Source organism: Sphaerodactylus townsendi, linkage group LG05, assembly GCF_021028975.2.
Source record: "Sphaerodactylus townsendi isolate TG3544 linkage group LG05, MPM_Stown_v2.3, whole genome shotgun sequence".
Lineage (NCBI taxonomy): Eukaryota > Metazoa > Chordata > Lepidosauria > Squamata > Sphaerodactylidae > Sphaerodactylus > Sphaerodactylus townsendi.
In genome coordinates this window covers 132,760,230-132,784,641 of record NC_059429.1, presented here as the reverse complement: position 1 = coordinate 132,784,641, position 24,412 = coordinate 132,760,230, and the positions used below count along the sequence as shown (strand labels likewise).

The 24,412-nt window shown below is 83.9% G+C and overlaps 1 protein-coding gene across 1 annotated transcript in view; it reads left to right on the top strand.

Moving 5' to 3' along the window:
* Positions 1-24,412, top strand: part of RTEL1 (regulator of telomere elongation helicase 1) — a 150,158-nt gene that overhangs the window by 88,156 nt on the left and 37,590 nt on the right. The window contains exon 25 of the mRNA XM_048497934.1: positions 1,542-1,669. Within this exon, the coding sequence (XP_048353891.1) occupies positions 1,542-1,669 (128 nt within the window). The remainder of the gene's footprint in view (positions 1-1,541; positions 1,670-24,412) is intronic.

Below are 24,412 nucleotides of genomic sequence, written 5' to 3'. Positions count from 1 at the left end.
TGCGCTTCTCAGAATGAGCAGAGTAAAAGGTTAAAAAACCCAATATATGCAGTGTTATCTTTATTTTAAATGTCAAAAATTATTTGCGGCTCCAAGTGTTTTCTTTTCCCGTGGAAAACGGGTCCAAATGGCTCTTTGAGTGTTAAAGGTTCCCTACCCCTGAGCTAATCAATACTTTATACTTTAAGCAGGAGGAACCCCTACAGGGAGTCCTCACGTGGGAAGAGCAGCATCCATATCCAGAAGGGAGCATCCAAAGTGGGCTTTGAAGTATTCTATCTAATGGTTCTGGTGGGTTTTCCGGGCTATGTGTCCGGAGTCTGGTAGATCTTGTTCCTAACGTTTCACCTGCATCTATGGCCAGCATCGTGGAGAGAAGTCTGTTACACGCAGTGTCCAGACTCCTCTTATAACAGACTTCTCTCTGCGATACACCTCTGAAGATGCCGGCCACAGATGCAGGCACTGCAATTTGAACCCAGATCACAGCCGCCACCCCACGCTAACTCTATTTTAATCTGGTTGTTGTGGGTTTTCCGGACTGTGTAGATCATCTTCCTGACGTTTCGCCTGCATCTGTGGCTGGCATCACTGTCCCCAGTGAGACACTGTGTCCACACAGTGTGTAACAGACTTCTCTCTGTGATACACCTCTGAAGATGCCGGCCACAGATGCAGGCGAAACCTTAGGAACAAAATCCACCAGACCACGGCCACACAACCCGGAAAACCTACCACCACCAGTTGAATTCGGCCGTGAAAGCCTTAGTCTCTTTTAATCTGTGCATTTTTGTGGTGGGTATGAAGATTTGCCATATAATTGTATAGTTCTCTGTATTATGGGACCACGATGTCATATTATTGCACAATGTAATTACATTAGTCAACATCAAAGGATCCAGTGGTGTTTATAGAAGCCAGAGACAATCTATAATGCCAACGGGAGTGCCAGCAGGAGCCAGAAACGTAGGAGATTGGGAGACAGGATTCATGGATGAAGTACTTCCCTTAGGCTGCTTCATGGTCCAGAAATTGAGAAAATGGTGTCAGATGGACAACACATATTCTATCTAATGTTTTCTCAATTAACAAGTTAGTAGTTGAGGCAGCTCTTTTGGGTAGGGCCAACTTAACTGGCCTGAAGTTTCCCACAGTTCTAGAATTGATTTTCGTTTGAACTTCCACATTACTACTTCAGCTTTCACAGCCAGGCGACCCAATATGGGTAAATATAAAGTTGTCATCGATCATCTCCCATTATCTTTTTCAACAAGAGCACAAGTGTGACTGTATATTTCCTACCTGGAAACTCTTCATCTGCCAGTGATGATGACACATGAGAGCGCTGACTTTTAATTCAGTTCACATTTCAGGTTGTCTTGCGGGTGTTTTGCAAACCAAGCATGACTTGGGAATCGTTATTATGAGCATAGCTGAGTACTGTCTTTTTGGTATCGTAGAATCATAGAGTTGGAAGAGACCACAAGGGACGTGAAGTCCAGTTTGTTTGCTATTGCTAATTTGTTTTAAATTCCCCACAGGTTCTCAAATACAGATGTAAGAGCCCAGTTGCCTTCCTGGGTCCGTCCTTACGTCAGGATTTATGAGAATTTTGGGCACGTGGTCAGAGAAGTGTCTCAGTTCTTCCGTGTTGCACAGAAAATTGTAAGTATCTTGCAATAAGAACTGAAGAGTATACCTTCAATTCAGTCCCAGAAAGCAGGAAAGGGATTATTGTTACAAAAAAAATCCTCCTAGGACATGTGAATGACCACTCAATATTCACAATATGCTCGTGGATTCTGAGATGCTTTAAACATTCCTTTTTAAAGTACTCTCTAGGGCTGCATGTTTGTTTAAAACATTTTATTGATTGATTGATTGATTGATTGATTGCTTGCTTGCTTGCTTGCTTGCTTGATTGATTGATTGATTGATTGATTGATTGATTGATTGATTGATTGATTTGGGTTTGGATTTGGATTTGGATTTGGATTTGTAGACCGCCCCATCCCCAAGGGGCTCTGGGTGGTGCACAACAGCGTCAACAGATATACAGTATATAACAAAGGATCACAAATAGTGACCACATAAACAATTGCTACATTTACTAAAATCCATTAAAATCCATTAAAACAGCGGTCAAAACAATAATCACAGGCGTCCCATAACCCAATTCATTAAAAGCCTCCCCAAAAAGAGGGAACGGCCGGACTCCTCCCTAGGAGGGTAACAAAGATGTAAACAAAGATGGAATAATAAAAATAAGTGGAATAATAAAAATAATGGAATAATAAAAATGAAATAATGGAATAATAAAAATAAGTTAATACCGACTTTCTACCCAGTCGGAATCCACAGGGTGGCAAACAGAAAAAACATTGACGTAATCTAAGCTACGGTTAAAATGATAAAGTAATTCCATTAATTAATTCCATTAAGAACACACATACAAACAACAATAGAGAGTATATAAAATTAATAATAAATAAATAAGGGAGGGCCAGTATCCGTTATTGGGTACATGCTAAAAAAAAATACAAAGAATTTGCGCTAAATATAGGTTCCCCTGTAATTCATCAATCACACCATCCAGGAAAAGTGTGTTTTGATTATATATTCATAAATATGAAACTCGAACAGCAGTCTTATGACTTTCTACAAGAATATTCATCTGACATAACCACAAGCCTTGGAAGTCTGTATTCGAGGTCGGATTTTATCCCGAGGACCGACTAGCTGTGTGGTTTTTTTGTTATTATCATTCCGTTGTATGTTGTTGGATGGCGCCAAATGTGCATTTAAAATTGCATTCCCTTATTTAGTTAATGTTGTGTTTGGGTGGAGTCCATTGTTCATGCCCTTGGGGTTTGCTTTTGATGTTTTTCAGCTTTGCTAATTTTCAAAGTCTTTCAAATTTTCAAAGGTAGCCAAGCTTTGCTAATTTTCAAAGTCTCTTCTTTCCTGTTGAAGTTGTCTTGGTGTTTGTGAATTTCAATGGCCTCCCTCTGCCATCTGACAAAGTAACCTTCTGAATTGTCCAAAATTTCAGTGTTTTCAAATAAAATGTTATGCCCAGTTTTGTTTAAGACATGTTCTGCAACTGCAGATTTTTCAGGATGGTTAAGCCGACAGTGTCTTTCGTGCTCCTTAATACGAGTTTGAATGCTGCGTTTTGTGGTTCTTATGTAGACCTCTCCACAGCTGCAGGAATCAAAAGTCCTCTGCCTGGGACTCTGGAAAGCCACTGCCTGTCTGAGTAGACAATGATGGACCAAAGTTCTGATTCACCATAAGGCAACTTTGTGTATGTTCATGTGAGCCTATTTCAGAGGTGTCACCATGAATAATTCAAGTTTTTGTACGCTGGGAACGTTGGTATTTCTCTATTAAGAGATATTTACAATTTAGAATTTTGGATTTTACAAATAACAGGTTGGATGGGGTTGTTTTTTTTTTACTTATTTTTTTTAACTTATTTAACCTATCTTGTCTGAGGCTTCTCAGAGAGCCAACATGGTGTAGTGGTTAAGAGCAGGTGGATTCTAATCTGGAGAACCTGGTTTGATTCCCCACTCCTTCACCTGAGTGGCAGAGGCTTATCTGGTGAACCAGATGTGTTTTCACACTTCTACATTCCTGCTGGGTGACCTTGGGCTAGTCACAGTTCTTTGGAGCTCTCTCAGCCCCACCTACCTCACAAGGTGTGTGTTGTGGAGAGAGGAAGGGAAAGGAGCTTGTAAGCCCCTTGGAGTCTCCTTACAGGAGAGAAAGGTGGGATATAAATCCAAACCCCTCCTCCTCCTCCTCCTCCTCCTCCTTCTTGGCTTTTCTGAGTTTCAGGTTGGTTTTAGGTTCATTCCTTCCCCTTGCCAACACACCCACACAGCTTTTCCGGGATCTGAATGGGAATGAGGTCAAGTGGGCAGCAGAACGCAGTCTCTTTTGGAGTGGCTGGGATTTTGCCCATGACGACCAATCAGGGAGTTGCAAGTGGACACGGCATTGTGACTCATTTGGTCTTGCCTGTTCATGTCATCTTTTTGCATGCAAGATTAAGTTTTTAATTAAGAATGAGTTTTCAGTCTTCTGTTTTGTTTGGCTATTTTTGTGTACTATAATGGATTCCAGGAATGAAGCAAGCAAGCCAGTAAACCTGACTGTGAAGATGAAGTCAAAAACATGAAGACTCTCCAGGGTGAACTTTTATGTGTGTGTGTGTGTGTTAAGTTTCCGAGATGTGATGAGATTGGGTAGCCTGGGCTGTCCAGAGCAAAGATTTAATAGTAACAAGGAAATAAAAAGAGGTATGTTACATCCCCAGCATTGCCTTCGTCTACCAAGCTTGTCACTCTATCAAAAAAAGAGATAAGATTGGTATCTGACGAGGGAAGCTTTGACTATCAAAAGCTGATGCCCTGAAAATCTTGTTGGTCTTGAAGAAAAAGGAGGAGGAGGAGGACGACCTTTCTCTCCTGAAGGAAACTCAAGGCAACTTACAAACTCATTTCCCTTCCTCCACAACAGACACCTTAAGAACATAAGAACATAAGAACAAGCCAGCTGGATCAGACCAGAGTCCCACCCCCCCCCCCCCCCACCCCCCCCCCCCCCCACCCCCCCCCCCCCCCACCCCCCCCCCCCCCCACCCCCCCCCCCCCCCACCCCCCCCCCCCCCCACCCCCCCCCCCCCCCACCCCCCCCCCCCCCCACCCCCCCCCCCCCCCACCCCCCCCCCCCCCCACCCCCCCCCCCCCCCACCCCCCCCCCCCCCCACCCCCCCCCCCCCCCACCCCCCCCCCCCCCCACCCCCCCCCCCCCCCACCCCCCCCCCCCCCCACCCCCCCCCCCCCCCACCCCCCCCCCCCCCCACCCCCCCCCCCCCCCACCCCCCCCCCCCCCCACCCCCCCCCCCCCCCACCCCCCCCCCCCCCCACCCCCCCCCCCCCCCACCCCCCCCCCCCCCCACCCCCCCCCCCCCCCACCCCCCCCCCCCCCCACCCCCCCCCCCCCCCACCCCCCCCCCCCCCCACCCCCCCCCCCCCCCACCCCCCCCCCCCCCCACCCCCCCCCCCCCCCACCCCCCCCCCCCCCCACCCCCCCCCCCCCCCACCCCCCCCCCCCCCCACCCCCCCCCCCCCCCACCCCCCCCCCCCCCCACCCCCCCCCCCCCCCACCCCCCCCCCCCCCCACCCCCCCCCCCCCCCACCCCCCCCCCCCCCCACCCCCCCCCCCCCCCACCCCCCCCCCCCCCCACCCCCCCCCCCCCCCACCCCCCCCCCCCCCCACCCCCCCCCCCCCCCACCCCCCCCCCCCCCCACCCCCCCCCCCCCCCACCCCCCCCCCCCCCCACCCCCCCCCCCCCCCACCCCCCCCCCCCCCCACCCCCCCCCCCCCCCACCCCCCCCCCCCCCCACCCCCCCCCCCCCCCACCCCCCCCCCCCCCCACCCCCCCCCCCCCCCACCCCCCCCCCCCCCCACCCCCCCCCCCCCCCACCCCCCCCCCCCCCCACCCCCCCCCCCCCCCACCCCCCCCCCCCCCCACCCCCCCCCCCCCCCACCCCCCCCCCCCCCCACCCCCCCCCCCCCCCACCCCCCCCCCCCCCCACCCCCCCCCCCCCCCACCCCCCCCCCCCCCCACCCCCCCCCCCCCCCACCCCCCCCCCCCCCCACCCCCCCCCCCCCCCACCCCCCCCCCCCCCCACCCCCCCCCCCCCCCACCCCCCCCCCCCCCCACCCCCCCCCCCCCCCACCCCCCCCCCCCCCCACCCCCCCCCCCCCCCACCCCCCCCCCCCCCCACCCCCCCCCCCCCCCACCCCCCCCCCCCCCCACCCCCCCCCCCCCCCACCCCCCCCCCCCCCCACCCCCCCCCCCCCCCACCCCCCCCCCCCCCCACCCCCCCCCCCCCCCACCCCCCCCCCCCCCCACCCCCCCCCCCCCCCACCCCCCCCCCCCCCCACCCCCCCCCCCCCCCACCCCCCCCCCCCCCCACCCCCCCCCCCCCCCACCCCCCCCCCCCCCCACCCCCCCCCCCCCCCACCCCCCCCCCCCCCCACCCCCCCCCCCCCCCACCCCCCCCCCCCCCCACCCCCCCCCCCCCCCACCCCCCCCCCCCCCCACCCCCCCCCCCCCCCACCCCCCCCCCCCCCCACCCCCCCCCCCCCCCACCCCCCCCCCCCCCCACCCCCCCCCCCCCCCACCCCCCCCCCCCCCCACCCCCCCCCCCCCCCACCCCCCCCCCCCCCCACCCCCCCCCCCCCCCACCCCCCCCCCCCCCCACCCCCCCCCCCCCCCACCCCCCCCCCCCCCCACCCCCCCCCCCCCCCACCCCCCCCCCCCCCCACCCCCCCCCCCCCCCACCCCCCCCCCCCCCCACCCCCCCCCCCCCCCACCCCCCCCCCCCCCCACCCCCCCCCCCCCCCACCCCCCCCCCCCCCCACCCCCCCCCCCCCCCACCCCCCCCCCCCCCCACCCCCCCCCCCCCCCACCCCCCCCCCCCCCCACCCCCCCCCCCCCCCACCCCCCCCCCCCCCCACCCCCCCCCCCCCCCACCCCCCCCCCCCCCCACCCCCCCCCCCCCCCACCCCCCCCCCCCCCCACCCCCCCCCCCCCCCACCCCCCCCCCCCCCCACCCCCCCCCCCCCCCACCCCCCCCCCCCCCCACCCCCCCCCCCCCCCACCCCCCCCCCCCCCCACCCCCCCCCCCCCCCACCCCCCCCCCCCCCCACCCCCCCCCCCCCCCACCCCCCCCCCCCCCCACCCCCCCCCCCCCCCACCCCCCCCCCCCCCCACCCCCCCCCCCCCCCACCCCCCCCCCCCCCCACCCCCCCCCCCCCCCACCCCCCCCCCCCCCCACCCCCCCCCCCCCCCACCCCCCCCCCCCCCCACCCCCCCCCCCCCCCACCCCCCCCCCCCCCCACCCCCCCCCCCCCCCACCCCCCCCCCCCCCCACCCCCCCCCCCCCCCACCCCCCCCCCCCCCCACCCCCCCCCCCCCCCACCCCCCCCCCCCCCCACCCCCCCCCCCCCCCACCCCCCCCCCCCCCCACCCCCCCCCCCCCCCACCCCCCCCCCCCCCCACCCCCCCCCCCCCCCACCCCCCCCCCCCCCCACCCCCCCCCCCCCCCACCCCCCCCCCCCCCCACCCCCCCCCCCCCCCACCCCCCCCCCCCCCCACCCCCCCCCCCCCCCACCCCCCCCCCCCCCCACCCCCCCCCCCCCCCACCCCCCCCCCCCCCCACCCCCCCCCCCCCCCACCCCCCCCCCCCCCCACCCCCCCCCCCCCCCACCCCCCCCCCCCCCCACCCCCCCCCCCCCCCACCCCCCCCCCCCCCCACCCCCCCCCCCCCCCACCCCCCCCCCCCCCCACCCCCCCCCCCCCCCACCCCCCCCCCCCCCCACCCCCCCCCCCCCCCACCCCCCCCCCCCCCCACCCCCCCCCCCCCCCACCCCCCCCCCCCCCCACCCCCCCCCCCCCCCACCCCCCCCCCCCCCCACCCCCCCCCCCCCCCACCCCCCCCCCCCCCCACCCCCCCCCCCCCCCACCCCCCCCCCCCCCCACCCCCCCCCCCCCCCACCCCCCCCCCCCCCCACCCCCCCCCCCCCCCACCCCCCCCCCCCCCCACCCCCCCCCCCCCCCACCCCCCCCCCCCCCCACCCCCCCCCCCCCCCACCCCCCCCCCCCCCCACCCCCCCCCCCCCCCACCCCCCCCCCCCCCCACCCCCCCCCCCCCCCACCCCCCCCCCCCCCCACCCCCCCCCCCCCCCACCCCCCCCCCCCCCCACCCCCCCCCCCCCCCACCCCCCCCCCCCCCCACCCCCCCCCCCCCCCACCCCCCCCCCCCCCCACCCCCCCCCCCCCCCACCCCCCCCCCCCCCCACCCCCCCCCCCCCCCACCCCCCCCCCCCCCCACCCCCCCCCCCCCCCACCCCCCCCCCCCCCCACCCCCCCCCCCCCCCACCCCCCCCCCCCCCCACCCCCCCCCCCCCCCACCCCCCCCCCCCCCCACCCCCCCCCCCCCCCACCCCCCCCCCCCCCCACCCCCCCCCCCCCCCACCCCCCCCCCCCCCCACCCCCCCCCCCCCCCACCCCCCCCCCCCCCCACCCCCCCCCCCCCCCACCCCCCCCCCCCCCCACCCCCCCCCCCCCCCACCCCCCCCCCCCCCCACCCCCCCCCCCCCCCACCCCCCCCCCCCCCCACCCCCCCCCCCCCCCACCCCCCCCCCCCCCCACCCCCCCCCCCCCCCACCCCCCCCCCCCCCCACCCCCCCCCCCCCCCACCCCCCCCCCCCCCCACCCCCCCCCCCCCCCACCCCCCCCCCCCCCCACCCCCCCCCCCCCCCACCCCCCCCCCCCCCCACCCCCCCCCCCCCCCACCCCCCCCCCCCCCCACCCCCCCCCCCCCCCACCCCCCCCCCCCCCCACCCCCCCCCCCCCCCACCCCCCCCCCCCCCCACCCCCCCCCCCCCCCACCCCCCCCCCCCCCCACCCCCCCCCCCCCCCACCCCCCCCCCCCCCCACCCCCCCCCCCCCCCACCCCCCCCCCCCCCCACCCCCCCCCCCCCCCACCCCCCCCCCCCCCCACCCCCCCCCCCCCCCACCCCCCCCCCCCCCCACCCCCCCCCCCCCCCACCCCCCCCCCCCCCCACCCCCCCCCCCCCCCACCCCCCCCCCCCCCCACCCCCCCCCCCCCCCACCCCCCCCCCCCCCCACCCCCCCCCCCCCCCACCCCCCCCCCCCCCCACCCCCCCCCCCCCCCACCCCCCCCCCCCCCCACCCCCCCCCCCCCCCACCCCCCCCCCCCCCCACCCCCCCCCCCCCCCACCCCCCCCCCCCCCCACCCCCCCCCCCCCCCACCCCCCCCCCCCCCCACCCCCCCCCCCCCCCACCCCCCCCCCCCCCCACCCCCCCCCCCCCCCACCCCCCCCCCCCCCCACCCCCCCCCCCCCCCACCCCCCCCCCCCCCCACCCCCCCCCCCCCCCACCCCCCCCCCCCCCCACCCCCCCCCCCCCCCACCCCCCCCCCCCCCCACCCCCCCCCCCCCCCACCCCCCCCCCCCCCCACCCCCCCCCCCCCCCACCCCCCCCCCCCCCCACCCCCCCCCCCCCCCACCCCCCCCCCCCCCCACCCCCCCCCCCCCCCACCCCCCCCCCCCCCCACCCCCCCCCCCCCCCACCCCCCCCCCCCCCCACCCCCCCCCCCCCCCACCCCCCCCCCCCCCCACCCCCCCCCCCCCCCACCCCCCCCCCCCCCCACCCCCCCCCCCCCCCACCCCCCCCCCCCCCCACCCCCCCCCCCCCCCACCCCCCCCCCCCCCCACCCCCCCCCCCCCCCACCCCCCCCCCCCCCCACCCCCCCCCCCCCCCACCCCCCCCCCCCCCCACCCCCCCCCCCCCCCACCCCCCCCCCCCCCCACCCCCCCCCCCCCCCACCCCCCCCCCCCCCCACCCCCCCCCCCCCCCACCCCCCCCCCCCCCCACCCCCCCCCCCCCCCACCCCCCCCCCCCCCCACCCCCCCCCCCCCCCACCCCCCCCCCCCCCCACCCCCCCCCCCCCCCACCCCCCCCCCCCCCCACCCCCCCCCCCCCCCACCCCCCCCCCCCCCCACCCCCCCCCCCCCCCACCCCCCCCCCCCCCCACCCCCCCCCCCCCCCACCCCCCCCCCCCCCCACCCCCCCCCCCCCCCACCCCCCCCCCCCCCCACCCCCCCCCCCCCCCACCCCCCCCCCCCCCCACCCCCCCCCCCCCCCACCCCCCCCCCCCCCCACCCCCCCCCCCCCCCACCCCCCCCCCCCCCCACCCCCCCCCCCCCCCACCCCCCCCCCCCCCCACCCCCCCCCCCCCCCACCCCCCCCCCCCCCCACCCCCCCCCCCCCCCACCCCCCCCCCCCCCCACCCCCCCCCCCCCCCACCCCCCCCCCCCCCCACCCCCCCCCCCCCCCACCCCCCCCCCCCCCCACCCCCCCCCCCCCCCACCCCCCCCCCCCCCCACCCCCCCCCCCCCCCACCCCCCCCCCCCCCCACCCCCCCCCCCCCCCACCCCCCCCCCCCCCCACCCCCCCCCCCCCCCACCCCCCCCCCCCCCCACCCCCCCCCCCCCCCACCCCCCCCCCCCCCCACCCCCCCCCCCCCCCACCCCCCCCCCCCCCCACCCCCCCCCCCCCCCACCCCCCCCCCCCCCCACCCCCCCCCCCCCCCACCCCCCCCCCCCCCCACCCCCCCCCCCCCCCACCCCCCCCCCCCCCCACCCCCCCCCCCCCCCACCCCCCCCCCCCCCCACCCCCCCCCCCCCCCACCCCCCCCCCCCCCCACCCCCCCCCCCCCCCACCCCCCCCCCCCCCCACCCCCCCCCCCCCCCACCCCCCCCCCCCCCCACCCCCCCCCCCCCCCACCCCCCCCCCCCCCCACCCCCCCCCCCCCCCACCCCCCCCCCCCCCCACCCCCCCCCCCCCCCACCCCCCCCCCCCCCCACCCCCCCCCCCCCCCACCCCCCCCCCCCCCCACCCCCCCCCCCCCCCACCCCCCCCCCCCCCCACCCCCCCCCCCCCCCACCCCCCCCCCCCCCCACCCCCCCCCCCCCCCACCCCCCCCCCCCCCCACCCCCCCCCCCCCCCACCCCCCCCCCCCCCCACCCCCCCCCCCCCCCACCCCCCCCCCCCCCCACCCCCCCCCCCCCCCACCCCCCCCCCCCCCCACCCCCCCCCCCCCCCACCCCCCCCCCCCCCCACCCCCCCCCCCCCCCACCCCCCCCCCCCCCCACCCCCCCCCCCCCCCACCCCCCCCCCCCCCCACCCCCCCCCCCCCCCACCCCCCCCCCCCCCCACCCCCCCCCCCCCCCACCCCCCCCCCCCCCCACCCCCCCCCCCCCCCACCCCCCCCCCCCCCCACCCCCCCCCCCCCCCACCCCCCCCCCCCCCCACCCCCCCCCCCCCCCACCCCCCCCCCCCCCCACCCCCCCCCCCCCCCACCCCCCCCCCCCCCCACCCCCCCCCCCCCCCACCCCCCCCCCCCCCCACCCCCCCCCCCCCCCACCCCCCCCCCCCCCCACCCCCCCCCCCCCCCACCCCCCCCCCCCCCCACCCCCCCCCCCCCCCACCCCCCCCCCCCCCCACCCCCCCCCCCCCCCACCCCCCCCCCCCCCCACCCCCCCCCCCCCCCACCCCCCCCCCCCCCCACCCCCCCCCCCCCCCACCCCCCCCCCCCCCCACCCCCCCCCCCCCCCACCCCCCCCCCCCCCCACCCCCCCCCCCCCCCACCCCCCCCCCCCCCCACCCCCCCCCCCCCCCACCCCCCCCCCCCCCCACCCCCCCCCCCCCCCACCCCCCCCCCCCCCCACCCCCCCCCCCCCCCACCCCCCCCCCCCCCCACCCCCCCCCCCCCCCACCCCCCCCCCCCCCCACCCCCCCCCCCCCCCACCCCCCCCCCCCCCCACCCCCCCCCCCCCCCACCCCCCCCCCCCCCCACCCCCCCCCCCCCCCACCCCCCCCCCCCCCCACCCCCCCCCCCCCCCACCCCCCCCCCCCCCCACCCCCCCCCCCCCCCACCCCCCCCCCCCCCCACCCCCCCCCCCCCCCACCCCCCCCCCCCCCCACCCCCCCCCCCCCCCACCCCCCCCCCCCCCCACCCCCCCCCCCCCCCACCCCCCCCCCCCCCCACCCCCCCCCCCCCCCACCCCCCCCCCCCCCCACCCCCCCCCCCCCCCACCCCCCCCCCCCCCCACCCCCCCCCCCCCCCACCCCCCCCCCCCCCCACCCCCCCCCCCCCCCACCCCCCCCCCCCCCCACCCCCCCCCCCCCCCACCCCCCCCCCCCCCCACCCCCCCCCCCCCCCACCCCCCCCCCCCCCCACCCCCCCCCCCCCCCACCCCCCCCCCCCCCCACCCCCCCCCCCCCCCACCCCCCCCCCCCCCCACCCCCCCCCCCCCCCACCCCCCCCCCCCCCCACCCCCCCCCCCCCCCACCCCCCCCCCCCCCCACCCCCCCCCCCCCCCACCCCCCCCCCCCCCCACCCCCCCCCCCCCCCACCCCCCCCCCCCCCCACCCCCCCCCCCCCCCACCCCCCCCCCCCCCCACCCCCCCCCCCCCCCACCCCCCCCCCCCCCCACCCCCCCCCCCCCCCACCCCCCCCCCCCCCCACCCCCCCCCCCCCCCACCCCCCCCCCCCCCCACCCCCCCCCCCCCCCACCCCCCCCCCCCCCCACCCCCCCCCCCCCCCACCCCCCCCCCCCCCCACCCCCCCCCCCCCCCACCCCCCCCCCCCCCCACCCCCCCCCCCCCCCACCCCCCCCCCCCCCCACCCCCCCCCCCCCCCACCCCCCCCCCCCCCCACCCCCCCCCCCCCCCACCCCCCCCCCCCCCCACCCCCCCCCCCCCCCACCCCCCCCCCCCCCCACCCCCCCCCCCCCCCACCCCCCCCCCCCCCCACCCCCCCCCCCCCCCACCCCCCCCCCCCCCCACCCCCCCCCCCCCCCACCCCCCCCCCCCCCCACCCCCCCCCCCCCCCACCCCCCCCCCCCCCCACCCCCCCCCCCCCCCACCCCCCCCCCCCCCCACCCCCCCCCCCCCCCACCCCCCCCCCCCCCCACCCCCCCCCCCCCCCACCCCCCCCCCCCCCCACCCCCCCCCCCCCCCACCCCCCCCCCCCCCCACCCCCCCCCCCCCCCACCCCCCCCCCCCCCCACCCCCCCCCCCCCCCACCCCCCCCCCCCCCCACCCCCCCCCCCCCCCACCCCCCCCCCCCCCCACCCCCCCCCCCCCCCACCCCCCCCCCCCCCCACCCCCCCCCCCCCCCACCCCCCCCCCCCCCCACCCCCCCCCCCCCCCACCCCCCCCCCCCCCCACCCCCCCCCCCCCCCACCCCCCCCCCCCCCCACCCCCCCCCCCCCCCACCCCCCCCCCCCCCCACCCCCCCCCCCCCCCACCCCCCCCCCCCCCCACCCCCCCCCCCCCCCACCCCCCCCCCCCCCCACCCCCCCCCCCCCCCACCCCCCCCCCCCCCCACCCCCCCCCCCCCCCACCCCCCCCCCCCCCCACCCCCCCCCCCCCCCACCCCCCCCCCCCCCCACCCCCCCCCCCCCCCACCCCCCCCCCCCCCCACCCCCCCCCCCCCCCACCCCCCCCCCCCCCCACCCCCCCCCCCCCCCACCCCCCCCCCCCCCCACCCCCCCCCCCCCCCACCCCCCCCCCCCCCCACCCCCCCCCCCCCCCACCCCCCCCCCCCCCCACCCCCCCCCCCCCCCACCCCCCCCCCCCCCCACCCCCCCCCCCCCCCACCCCCCCCCCCCCCCACCCCCCCCCCCCCCCACCCCCCCCCCCCCCCACCCCCCCCCCCCCCCACCCCCCCCCCCCCCCACCCCCCCCCCCCCCCACCCCCCCCCCCCCCCACCCCCCCCCCCCCCCACCCCCCCCCCCCCCCACCCCCCCCCCCCCCCACCCCCCCCCCCCCCCACCCCCCCCCCCCCCCACCCCCCCCCCCCCCCACCCCCCCCCCCCCCCACCCCCCCCCCCCCCCACCCCCCCCCCCCCCCACCCCCCCCCCCCCCCACCCCCCCCCCCCCCCACCCCCCCCCCCCCCCACCCCCCCCCCCCCCCACCCCCCCCCCCCCCCACCCCCCCCCCCCCCCACCCCCCCCCCCCCCCACCCCCCCCCCCCCCCACCCCCCCCCCCCCCCACCCCCCCCCCCCCCCACCCCCCCCCCCCCCCACCCCCCCCCCCCCCCACCCCCCCCCCCCCCCACCCCCCCCCCCCCCCACCCCCCCCCCCCCCCACCCCCCCCCCCCCCCACCCCCCCCCCCCCCCACCCCCCCCCCCCCCCACCCCCCCCCCCCCCCACCCCCCCCCCCCCCCACCCCCCCCCCCCCCCACCCCCCCCCCCCCCCACCCCCCCCCCCCCCCACCCCCCCCCCCCCCCACCCCCCCCCCCCCCCACCCCCCCCCCCCCCCACCCCCCCCCCCCCCCACCCCCCCCCCCCCCCACCCCCCCCCCCCCCCACCCCCCCCCCCCCCCACCCCCCCCCCCCCCCACCCCCCCCCCCCCCCACCCCCCCCCCCCCCCACCCCCCCCCCCCCCCACCCCCCCCCCCCCCCACCCCCCCCCCCCCCCACCCCCCCCCCCCCCCACCCCCCCCCCCCCCCACCCCCCCCCCCCCCCACCCCCCCCCCCCCCCACCCCCCCCCCCCCCCACCCCCCCCCCCCCCCACCCCCCCCCCCCCCCACCCCCCCCCCCCCCCACCCCCCCCCCCCCCCACCCCCCCCCCCCCCCACCCCCCCCCCCCCCCACCCCCCCCCCCCCCCACCCCCCCCCCCCCCCACCCCCCCCCCCCCCCACCCCCCCCCCCCCCCACCCCCCCCCCCCCCCACCCCCCCCCCCCCCCACCCCCCCCCCCCCCCACCCCCCCCCCCCCCCACCCCCCCCCCCCCCCACCCCCCCCCCCCCCCACCCCCCCCCCCCCCCACCCCCCCCCCCCCCCACCCCCCCCCCCCCCCACCCCCCCCCCCCCCCACCCCCCCCCCCCCCCACCCCCCCCCCCCCCCACCCCCCCCCCCCCCCACCCCCCCCCCCCCCCACCCCCCCCCCCCCCCACCCCCCCCCCCCCCCACCCCCCCCCCCCCCCACCCCCCCCCCCCCCCACCCCCCCCCCCCCCCACCCCCCCCCCCCCCCACCCCCCCCCCCCCCCACCCCCCCCCCCCCCCACCCCCCCCCCCCCCCACCCCCCCCCCCCCCCACCCCCCCCCCCCCCCACCCCCCCCCCCCCCCACCCCCCCCCCCCCCCACCCCCCCCCCCCCCCACCCCCCCCCCCCCCCACCCCCCCCCCCCCCCACCCCCCCCCCCCCCCACCCCCCCCCCCCCCCACCCCCCCCCCCCCCCACCCCCCCCCCCCCCCACCCCCCCCCCCCCCCACCCCCCCCCCCCCCCACCCCCCCCCCCCCCCACCCCCCCCCCCCCCCACCCCCCCCCCCCCCCACCCCCCCCCCCCCCCACCCCCCCCCCCCCCCACCCCCCCCCCCCCCCACCCCCCCCCCCCCCCACCCCCCCCCCCCCCCACCCCCCCCCCCCCCCACCCCCCCCCCCCCCCACCCCCCCCCCCCCCCACCCCCCCCCCCCCCCACCCCCCCCCCCCCCCACCCCCCCCCCCCCCCACCCCCCCCCCCCCCCACCCCCCCCCCCCCCCACCCCCCCCCCCCCCCACCCCCCCCCCCCCCCACCCCCCCCCCCCCCCACCCCCCCCCCCCCCCACCCCCCCCCCCCCCCACCCCCCCCCCCCCCCACCCCCCCCCCCCCCCACCCCCCCCCCCCCCCACCCCCCCCCCCCCCCACCCCCCCCCCCCCCCACCCCCCCCCCCCCCCACCCCCCCCCCCCCCCACCCCCCCCCCCCCCCACCCCCCCCCCCCCCCACCCCCCCCCCCCCCCACCCCCCCCCCCCCCCACCCCCCCCCCCCCCCACCCCCCCCCCCCCCCACCCCCCCCCCCCCCCACCCCCCCCCCCCCCCACCCCCCCCCCCCCCCACCCCCCCCCCCCCCCACCCCCCCCCCCCCCCACCCCCCCCCCCCCCCACCCCCCCCCCCCCCCACCCCCCCCCCCCCCCACCCCCCCCCCCCCCCACCCCCCCCCCCCCCCACCCCCCCCCCCCCCCACCCCCCCCCCCCCCCACCCCCCCCCCCCCCCACCCCCCCCCCCCCCCACCCCCCCCCCCCCCCACCCCCCCCCCCCCCCACCCCCCCCCCCCCCCACCCCCCCCCCCCCCCACCCCCCCCCCCCCCCACCCCCCCCCCCCCCCACCCCCCCCCCCCCCCACCCCCCCCCCCCCCCACCCCCCCCCCCCCCCACCCCCCCCCCCCCCCACCCCCCCCCCCCCCCACCCCCCCCCCCCCCCACCCCCCCCCCCCCCCACCCCCCCCCCCCCCCACCCCCCCCCCCCCCCACCCCCCCCCCCCCCCACCCCCCCCCCCCCCCACCCCCCCCCCCCCCCACCCCCCCCCCCCCCCACCCCCCCCCCCCCCCACCCCCCCCCCCCCCCACCCCCCCCCCCCCCCACCCCCCCCCCCCCCCACCCCCCCCCCCCCCCACCCCCCCCCCCCCCCACCCCCCCCCCCCCCCACCCCCCCCCCCCCCCACCCCCCCCCCCCCCCACCCCCCCCCCCCCCCACCCCCCCCCCCCCCCACCCCCCCCCCCCCCCACCCCCCCCCCCCCCCACCCCCCCCCCCCCCCACCCCCCCCCCCCCCCACCCCCCCCCCCCCCCACCCCCCCCCCCCCCCACCCCCCCCCCCCCCCACCCCCCCCCCCCCCCACCCCCCCCCCCCCCCACCCCCCCCCCCCCCCACCCCCCCCCCCCCCCACCCCCCCCCCCCCCCACCCCCCCCCCCCCCCACCCCCCCCCCCCCCCACCCCCCCCCCCCCCCACCCCCCCCCCCCCCCACCCCCCCCCCCCCCCACCCCCCCCCCCCCCCACCCCCCCCCCCCCCCACCCCCCCCCCCCCCCACCCCCCCCCCCCCCCACCCCCCCCCCCCCCCACCCCCCCCCCCCCCCACCCCCCCCCCCCCCCACCCCCCCCCCCCCCCACCCCCCCCCCCCCCCACCCCCCCCCCCCCCCACCCCCCCCCCCCCCCACCCCCCCCCCCCCCCACCCCCCCCCCCCCCCACCCCCCCCCCCCCCCACCCCCCCCCCCCCCCACCCCCCCCCCCCCCCACCCCCCCCCCCCCCCACCCCCCCCCCCCCCCACCCCCCCCCCCCCCCACCCCCCCCCCCCCCCACCCCCCCCCCCCCCCACCCCCCCCCCCCCCCACCCCCCCCCCCCCCCACCCCCCCCCCCCCCCACCCCCCCCCCCCCCCACCCCCCCCCCCCCCCACCCCCCCCCCCCCCCACCCCCCCCCCCCCCCACCCCCCCCCCCCCCCACCCCCCCCCCCCCCCACCCCCCCCCCCCCCCACCCCCCCCCCCCCCCACCCCCCCCCCCCCCCACCCCCCCCCCCCCCCACCCCCCCCCCCCCCCACCCCCCCCCCCCCCCACCCCCCCCCCCCCCCACCCCCCCCCCCCCCCACCCCCCCCCCCCCCCACCCCCCCCCCCCCCCACCCCCCCCCCCCCCCACCCCCCCCCCCCCCCACCCCCCCCCCCCCCCACCCCCCCCCCCCCCCACCCCCCCCCCCCCCCACCCCCCCCCCCCCCCACCCCCCCCCCCCCCCACCCCCCCCCCCCCCCACCCCCCCCCCCCCCCACCCCCCCCCCCCCCCACCCCCCCCCCCCCCCACCCCCCCCCCCCCCCACCCCCCCCCCCCCCCACCCCCCCCCCCCCCCACCCCCCCCCCCCCCCACCCCCCCCCCCCCCCACCCCCCCCCCCCCCCACCCCCCCCCCCCCCCACCCCCCCCCCCCCCCACCCCCCCCCCCCCCCACCCCCCCCCCCCCCCACCCCCCCCCCCCCCCACCCCCCCCCCCCCCCACCCCCCCCCCCCCCCACCCCCCCCCCCCCCCACCCCCCCCCCCCCCCACCCCCCCCCCCCCCCACCCCCCCCCCCCCCCACCCCCCCCCCCCCCCACCCCCCCCCCCCCCCACCCCCCCCCCCCCCCACCCCCCCCCCCCCCCACCCCCCCCCCCCCCCACCCCCCCCCCCCCCCACCCCCCCCCCCCCCCACCCCCCCCCCCCCCCACCCCCCCCCCCCCCCACCCCCCCCCCCCCCCACCCCCCCCCCCCCCCACCCCCCCCCCCCCCCACCCCCCCCCCCCCCCACCCCCCCCCCCCCCCACCCCCCCCCCCCCCCACCCCCCCCCCCCCCCACCCCCCCCCCCCCCCACCCCCCCCCCCCCCCACCCCCCCCCCCCCCCACCCCCCCCCCCCCCCACCCCCCCCCCCCCCCACCCCCCCCCCCCCCCACCCCCCCCCCCCCCCACCCCCCCCCCCCCCCACCCCCCCCCCCCCCCACCCCCCCCCCCCCCCACCCCCCCCCCCCCCCACCCCCCCCCCCCCCCACCCCCCCCCCCCCCCACCCCCCCCCCCCCCCACCCCCCCCCCCCCCCACCCCCCCCCCCCCCCACCCCCCCCCCCCCCCACCCCCCCCCCCCCCCACCCCCCCCCCCCCCCACCCCCCCCCCCCCCCACCCCCCCCCCCCCCCACCCCCCCCCCCCCCCACCCCCCCCCCCCCCCACCCCCCCCCCCCCCCACCCCCCCCCCCCCCCACCCCCCCCCCCCCCCACCCCCCCCCCCCCCCACCCCCCCCCCCCCCCACCCCCCCCCCCCCCCACCCCCCCCCCCCCCCACCCCCCCCCCCCCCCACCCCCCCCCCCCCCCACCCCCCCCCCCCCCCACCCCCCCCCCCCCCCACCCCCCCCCCCCCCCACCCCCCCCCCCCCCCACCCCCCCCCCCCCCCACCCCCCCCCCCCCCCACCCCCCCCCCCCCCCACCCCCCCCCCCCCCCACCCCCCCCCCCCCCCACCCCCCCCCCCCCCCACCCCCCCCCCCCCCCACCCCCCCCCCCCCCCACCCCCCCCCCCCCCCACCCCCCCCCCCCCCCACCCCCCCCCCCCCCCACCCCCCCCCCCCCCCACCCCCCCCCCCCCCCACCCCCCCCCCCCCCCACCCCCCCCCCCCCCCACCCCCCCCCCCCCCCACCCCCCCCCCCCCCCACCCCCCCCCCCCCCCACCCCCCCCCCCCCCCACCCCCCCCCCCCCCCACCCCCCCCCCCCCCCACCCCCCCCCCCCCCCACCCCCCCCCCCCCCCACCCCCCCCCCCCCCCACCCCCCCCCCCCCCCACCCCCCCCCCCCCCCACCCCCCCCCCCCCCCACCCCCCCCCCCCCCCACCCCCCCCCCCCCCCACCCCCCCCCCCCCCCACCCCCCCCCCCCCCCACCCCCCCCCCCCCCCACCCCCCCCCCCCCCCACCCCCCCCCCCCCCCACCCCCCCCCCCCCCCACCCCCCCCCCCCCCCACCCCCCCCCCCCCCCACCCCCCCCCCCCCCCACCCCCCCCCCCCCCCACCCCCCCCCCCCCCCACCCCCCCCCCCCCCCACCCCCCCCCCCCCCCACCCCCCCCCCCCCCCACCCCCCCCCCCCCCCACCCCCCCCCCCCCCCACCCCCCCCCCCCCCCACCCCCCCCCCCCCCCACCCCCCCCCCCCCCCACCCCCCCCCCCCCCCACCCCCCCCCCCCCCCACCCCCCCCCCCCCCCACCCCCCCCCCCCCCCACCCCCCCCCCCCCCCACCCCCCCCCCCCCCCACCCCCCCCCCCCCCCACCCCCCCCCCCCCCCACCCCCCCCCCCCCCCACCCCCCCCCCCCCCCACCCCCCCCCCCCCCCACCCCCCCCCCCCCCCACCCCCCCCCCCCCCCACCCCCCCCCCCCCCCACCCCCCCCCCCCCCCACCCCCCCCCCCCCCCACCCCCCCCCCCCCCCACCCCCCCCCCCCCCCACCCCCCCCCCCCCCCACCCCCCCCCCCCCCCACCCCCCCCCCCCCCCACCCCCCCCCCCCCCCACCCCCCCCCCCCCCCACCCCCCCCCCCCCCCACCCCCCCCCCCCCCCACCCCCCCCCCCCCCCACCCCCCCCCCCCCCCACCCCCCCCCCCCCCCACCCCCCCCCCCCCCCACCCCCCCCCCCCCCCACCCCCCCCCCCCCCCACCCCCCCCCCCCCCCACCCCCCCCCCCCCCCACCCCCCCCCCCCCCCACCCCCCCCCCCCCCCACCCCCCCCCCCCCCCACCCCCCCCCCCCCCCACCCCCCCCCCCCCCCACCCCCCCCCCCCCCCACCCCCCCCCCCCCCCACCCCCCCCCCCCCCCACCCCCCCCCCCCCCCACCCCCCCCCCCCCCCACCCCCCCCCCCCCCCACCCCCCCCCCCCCCCACCCCCCCCCCCCCCCACCCCCCCCCCCCCCCACCCCCCCCCCCCCCCACCCCCCCCCCCCCCCACCCCCCCCCCCCCCCACCCCCCCCCCCCCCCACCCCCCCCCCCCCCCACCCCCCCCCCCCCCCACCCCCCCCCCCCCCCACCCCCCCCCCCCCCCACCCCCCCCCCCCCCCACCCCCCCCCCCCCCCACCCCCCCCCCCCCCCACCCCCCCCCCCCCCCACCCCCCCCCCCCCCCACCCCCCCCCCCCCCCACCCCCCCCCCCCCCCACCCCCCCCCCCCCCCACCCCCCCCCCCCCCCACCCCCCCCCCCCCCCACCCCCCCCCCCCCCCACCCCCCCCCCCCCCCACCCCCCCCCCCCCCCACCCCCCCCCCCCCCCACCCCCCCCCCCCCCCACCCCCCCCCCCCCCCACCCCCCCCCCCCCCCACCCCCCCCCCCCCCCACCCCCCCCCCCCCCCACCCCCCCCCCCCCCCACCCCCCCCCCCCCCCACCCCCCCCCCCCCCCACCCCCCCCCCCCCCCACCCCCCCCCCCCCCCACCCCCCCCCCCCCCCACCCCCCCCCCCCCCCACCCCCCCCCCCCCCCACCCCCCCCCCCCCCCACCCCCCCCCCCCCCCACCCCCCCCCCCCCCCACCCCCCCCCCCCCCCACCCCCCCCCCCCCCCACCCCCCCCCCCCCCCACCCCCCCCCCCCCCCACCCCCCCCCCCCCCCACCCCCCCCCCCCCCCACCCCCCCCCCCCCCCACCCCCCCCCCCCCCCACCCCCCCCCCCCCCCACCCCCCCCCCCCCCCACCCCCCCCCCCCCCCACCCCCCCCCCCCCCCACCCCCCCCCCCCCCCACCCCCCCCCCCCCCCACCCCCCCCCCCCCCCACCCCCCCCCCCCCCCACCCCCCCCCCCCCCCACCCCCCCCCCCCCCCACCCCCCCCCCCCCCCACCCCCCCCCCCCCCCACCCCCCCCCCCCCCCACCCCCCCCCCCCCCCACCCCCCCCCCCCCCCACCCCCCCCCCCCCCCACCCCCCCCCCCCCCCACCCCCCCCCCCCCCCACCCCCCCCCCCCCCCACCCCCCCCCCCCCCCACCCCCCCCCCCCCCCACCCCCCCCCCCCCCCACCCCCCCCCCCCCCCACCCCCCCCCCCCCCCACCCCCCCCCCCCCCCACCCCCCCCCCCCCCCACCCCCCCCCCCCCCCACCCCCCCCCCCCCCCACCCCCCCCCCCCCCCACCCCCCCCCCCCCCCACCCCCCCCCCCCCCCACCCCCCCCCCCCCCCACCCCCCCCCCCCCCCACCCCCCCCCCCCCCCACCCCCCCCCCCCCCCACCCCCCCCCCCCCCCACCCCCCCCCCCCCCCACCCCCCCCCCCCCCCACCCCCCCCCCCCCCCACCCCCCCCCCCCCCCACCCCCCCCCCCCCCCACCCCCCCCCCCCCCCACCCCCCCCCCCCCCCACCCCCCCCCCCCCCCACCCCCCCCCCCCCCCACCCCCCCCCCCCCCCACCCCCCCCCCCCCCCACCCCCCCCCCCCCCCACCCCCCCCCCCCCCCACCCCCCCCCCCCCCCACCCCCCCCCCCCCCCACCCCCCCCCCCCCCCACCCCCCCCCCCCCCCACCCCCCCCCCCCCCCACCCCCCCCCCCCCCCACCCCCCCCCCCCCCCACCCCCCCCCCCCCCCACCCCCCCCCCCCCCCACCCCCCCCCCCCCCCACCCCCCCCCCCCCCCACCCCCCCCCCCCCCCACCCCCCCCCCCCCCCACCCCCCCCCCCCCCCACCCCCCCCCCCCCCCACCCCCCCCCCCCCCCACCCCCCCCCCCCCCCACCCCCCCCCCCCCCCACCCCCCCCCCCCCCCACCCCCCCCCCCCCCCACCCCCCCCCCCCCCCACCCCCCCCCCCCCCCACCCCCCCCCCCCCCCACCCCCCCCCCCCCCCACCCCCCCCCCCCCCCACCCCCCCCCCCCCCCACCCCCCCCCCCCCCCACCCCCCCCCCCCCCCACCCCCCCCCCCCCCCACCCCCCCCCCCCCCCACCCCCCCCCCCCCCCACCCCCCCCCCCCCCCACCCCCCCCCCCCCCCACCCCCCCCCCCCCCCACCCCCCCCCCCCCCCACCCCCCCCCCCCCCCACCCCCCCCCCCCCCCACCCCCCCCCCCCCCCACCCCCCCCCCCCCCCACCCCCCCCCCCCCCCACCCCCCCCCCCCCCCACCCCCCCCCCCCCCCACCCCCCCCCCCCCCCACCCCCCCCCCCCCCCACCCCCCCCCCCCCCCACCCCCCCCCCCCCCCACCCCCCCCCCCCCCCACCCCCCCCCCCCCCCACCCCCCCCCCCCCCCACCCCCCCCCCCCCCCACCCCCCCCCCCCCCCACCCCCCCCCCCCCCCACCCCCCCCCCCCCCCACCCCCCCCCCCCCCCACCCCCCCCCCCCCCCACCCCCCCCCCCCCCCACCCCCCCCCCCCCCCACCCCCCCCCCCCCCCACCCCCCCCCCCCCCCACCCCCCCCCCCCCCCACCCCCCCCCCCCCCCACCCCCCCCCCCCCCCACCCCCCCCCCCCCCCACCCCCCCCCCCCCCCACCCCCCCCCCCCCCCACCCCCCCCCCCCCCCACCCCCCCCCCCCCCCACCCCCCCCCCCCCCCACCCCCCCCCCCCCCCACCCCCCCCCCCCCCCACCCCCCCCCCCCCCCACCCCCCCCCCCCCCCACCCCCCCCCCCCCCCACCCCCCCCCCCCCCCACCCCCCCCCCCCCCCACCCCCCCCCCCCCCCACCCCCCCCCCCCCCCACCCCCCCCCCCCCCCACCCCCCCCCCCCCCCACCCCCCCCCCCCCCCACCCCCCCCCCCCCCCACCCCCCCCCCCCCCCACCCCCCCCCCCCCCCACCCCCCCCCCCCCCCACCCCCCCCCCCCCCCACCCCCCCCCCCCCCCACCCCCCCCCCCCCCCACCCCCCCCCCCCCCCACCCCCCCCCCCCCCCACCCCCCCCCCCCCCCACCCCCCCCCCCCCCCACCCCCCCCCCCCCCCACCCCCCCCCCCCCCCACCCCCCCCCCCCCCCACCCCCCCCCCCCCCCACCCCCCCCCCCCCCCACCCCCCCCCCCCCCCACCCCCCCCCCCCCCCACCCCCCCCCCCCCCCACCCCCCCCCCCCCCCACCCCCCCCCCCCCCCACCCCCCCCCCCCCCCACCCCCCCCCCCCCCCACCCCCCCCCCCCCCCACCCCCCCCCCCCCCCACCCCCCCCCCCCCCCACCCCCCCCCCCCCCCACCCCCCCCCCCCCCCACCCCCCCCCCCCCCCACCCCCCCCCCCCCCCACCCCCCCCCCCCCCCACCCCCCCCCCCCCCCACCCCCCCCCCCCCCCACCCCCCCCCCCCCCCACCCCCCCCCCCCCCCACCCCCCCCCCCCCCCACCCCCCCCCCCCCCCACCCCCCCCCCCCCCCACCCCCCCCCCCCCCCACCCCCCCCCCCCCCCACCCCCCCCCCCCCCCACCCCCCCCCCCCCCCACCCCCCCCCCCCCCCACCCCCCCCCCCCCCCACCCCCCCCCCCCCCCACCCCCCCCCCCCCCCACCCCCCCCCCCCCCCACCCCCCCCCCCCCCCACCCCCCCCCCCCCCCACCCCCCCCCCCCCCCACCCCCCCCCCCCCCCACCCCCCCCCCCCCCCACCCCCCCCCCCCCCCACCCCCCCCCCCCCCCACCCCCCCCCCCCCCCACCCCCCCCCCCCCCCACCCCCCCCCCCCCCCACCCCCCCCCCCCCCCACCCCCCCCCCCCCCCACCCCCCCCCCCCCCCACCCCCCCCCCCCCCCACCCCCCCCCCCCCCCACCCCCCCCCCCCCCCACCCCCCCCCCCCCCCACCCCCCCCCCCCCCCACCCCCCCCCCCCCCCACCCCCCCCCCCCCCCACCCCCCCCCCCCCCCACCCCCCCCCCCCCCCACCCCCCCCCCCCCCCACCCCCCCCCCCCCCCACCCCCCCCCCCCCCCACCCCCCCCCCCCCCCACCCCCCCCCCCCCCCACCCCCCCCCCCCCCCACCCCCCCCCCCCCCCACCCCCCCCCCCCCCCACCCCCCCCCCCCCCCACCCCCCCCCCCCCCCACCCCCCCCCCCCCCCACCCCCCCCCCCCCCCACCCCCCCCCCCCCCCACCCCCCCCCCCCCCCACCCCCCCCCCCCCCCACCCCCCCCCCCCCCCACCCCCCCCCCCCCCCACCCCCCCCCCCCCCCACCCCCCCCCCCCCCCACCCCCCCCCCCCCCCACCCCCCCCCCCCCCCACCCCCCCCCCCCCCCACCCCCCCCCCCCCCCACCCCCCCCCCCCCCCACCCCCCCCCCCCCCCACCCCCCCCCCCCCCCACCCCCCCCCCCCCCCACCCCCCCCCCCCCCCACCCCCCCCCCCCCCCACCCCCCCCCCCCCCCACCCCCCCCCCCCCCCACCCCCCCCCCCCCCCACCCCCCCCCCCCCCCACCCCCCCCCCCCCCCACCCCCCCCCCCCCCCACCCCCCCCCCCCCCCACCCCCCCCCCCCCCCACCCCCCCCCCCCCCCACCCCCCCCCCCCCCCACCCC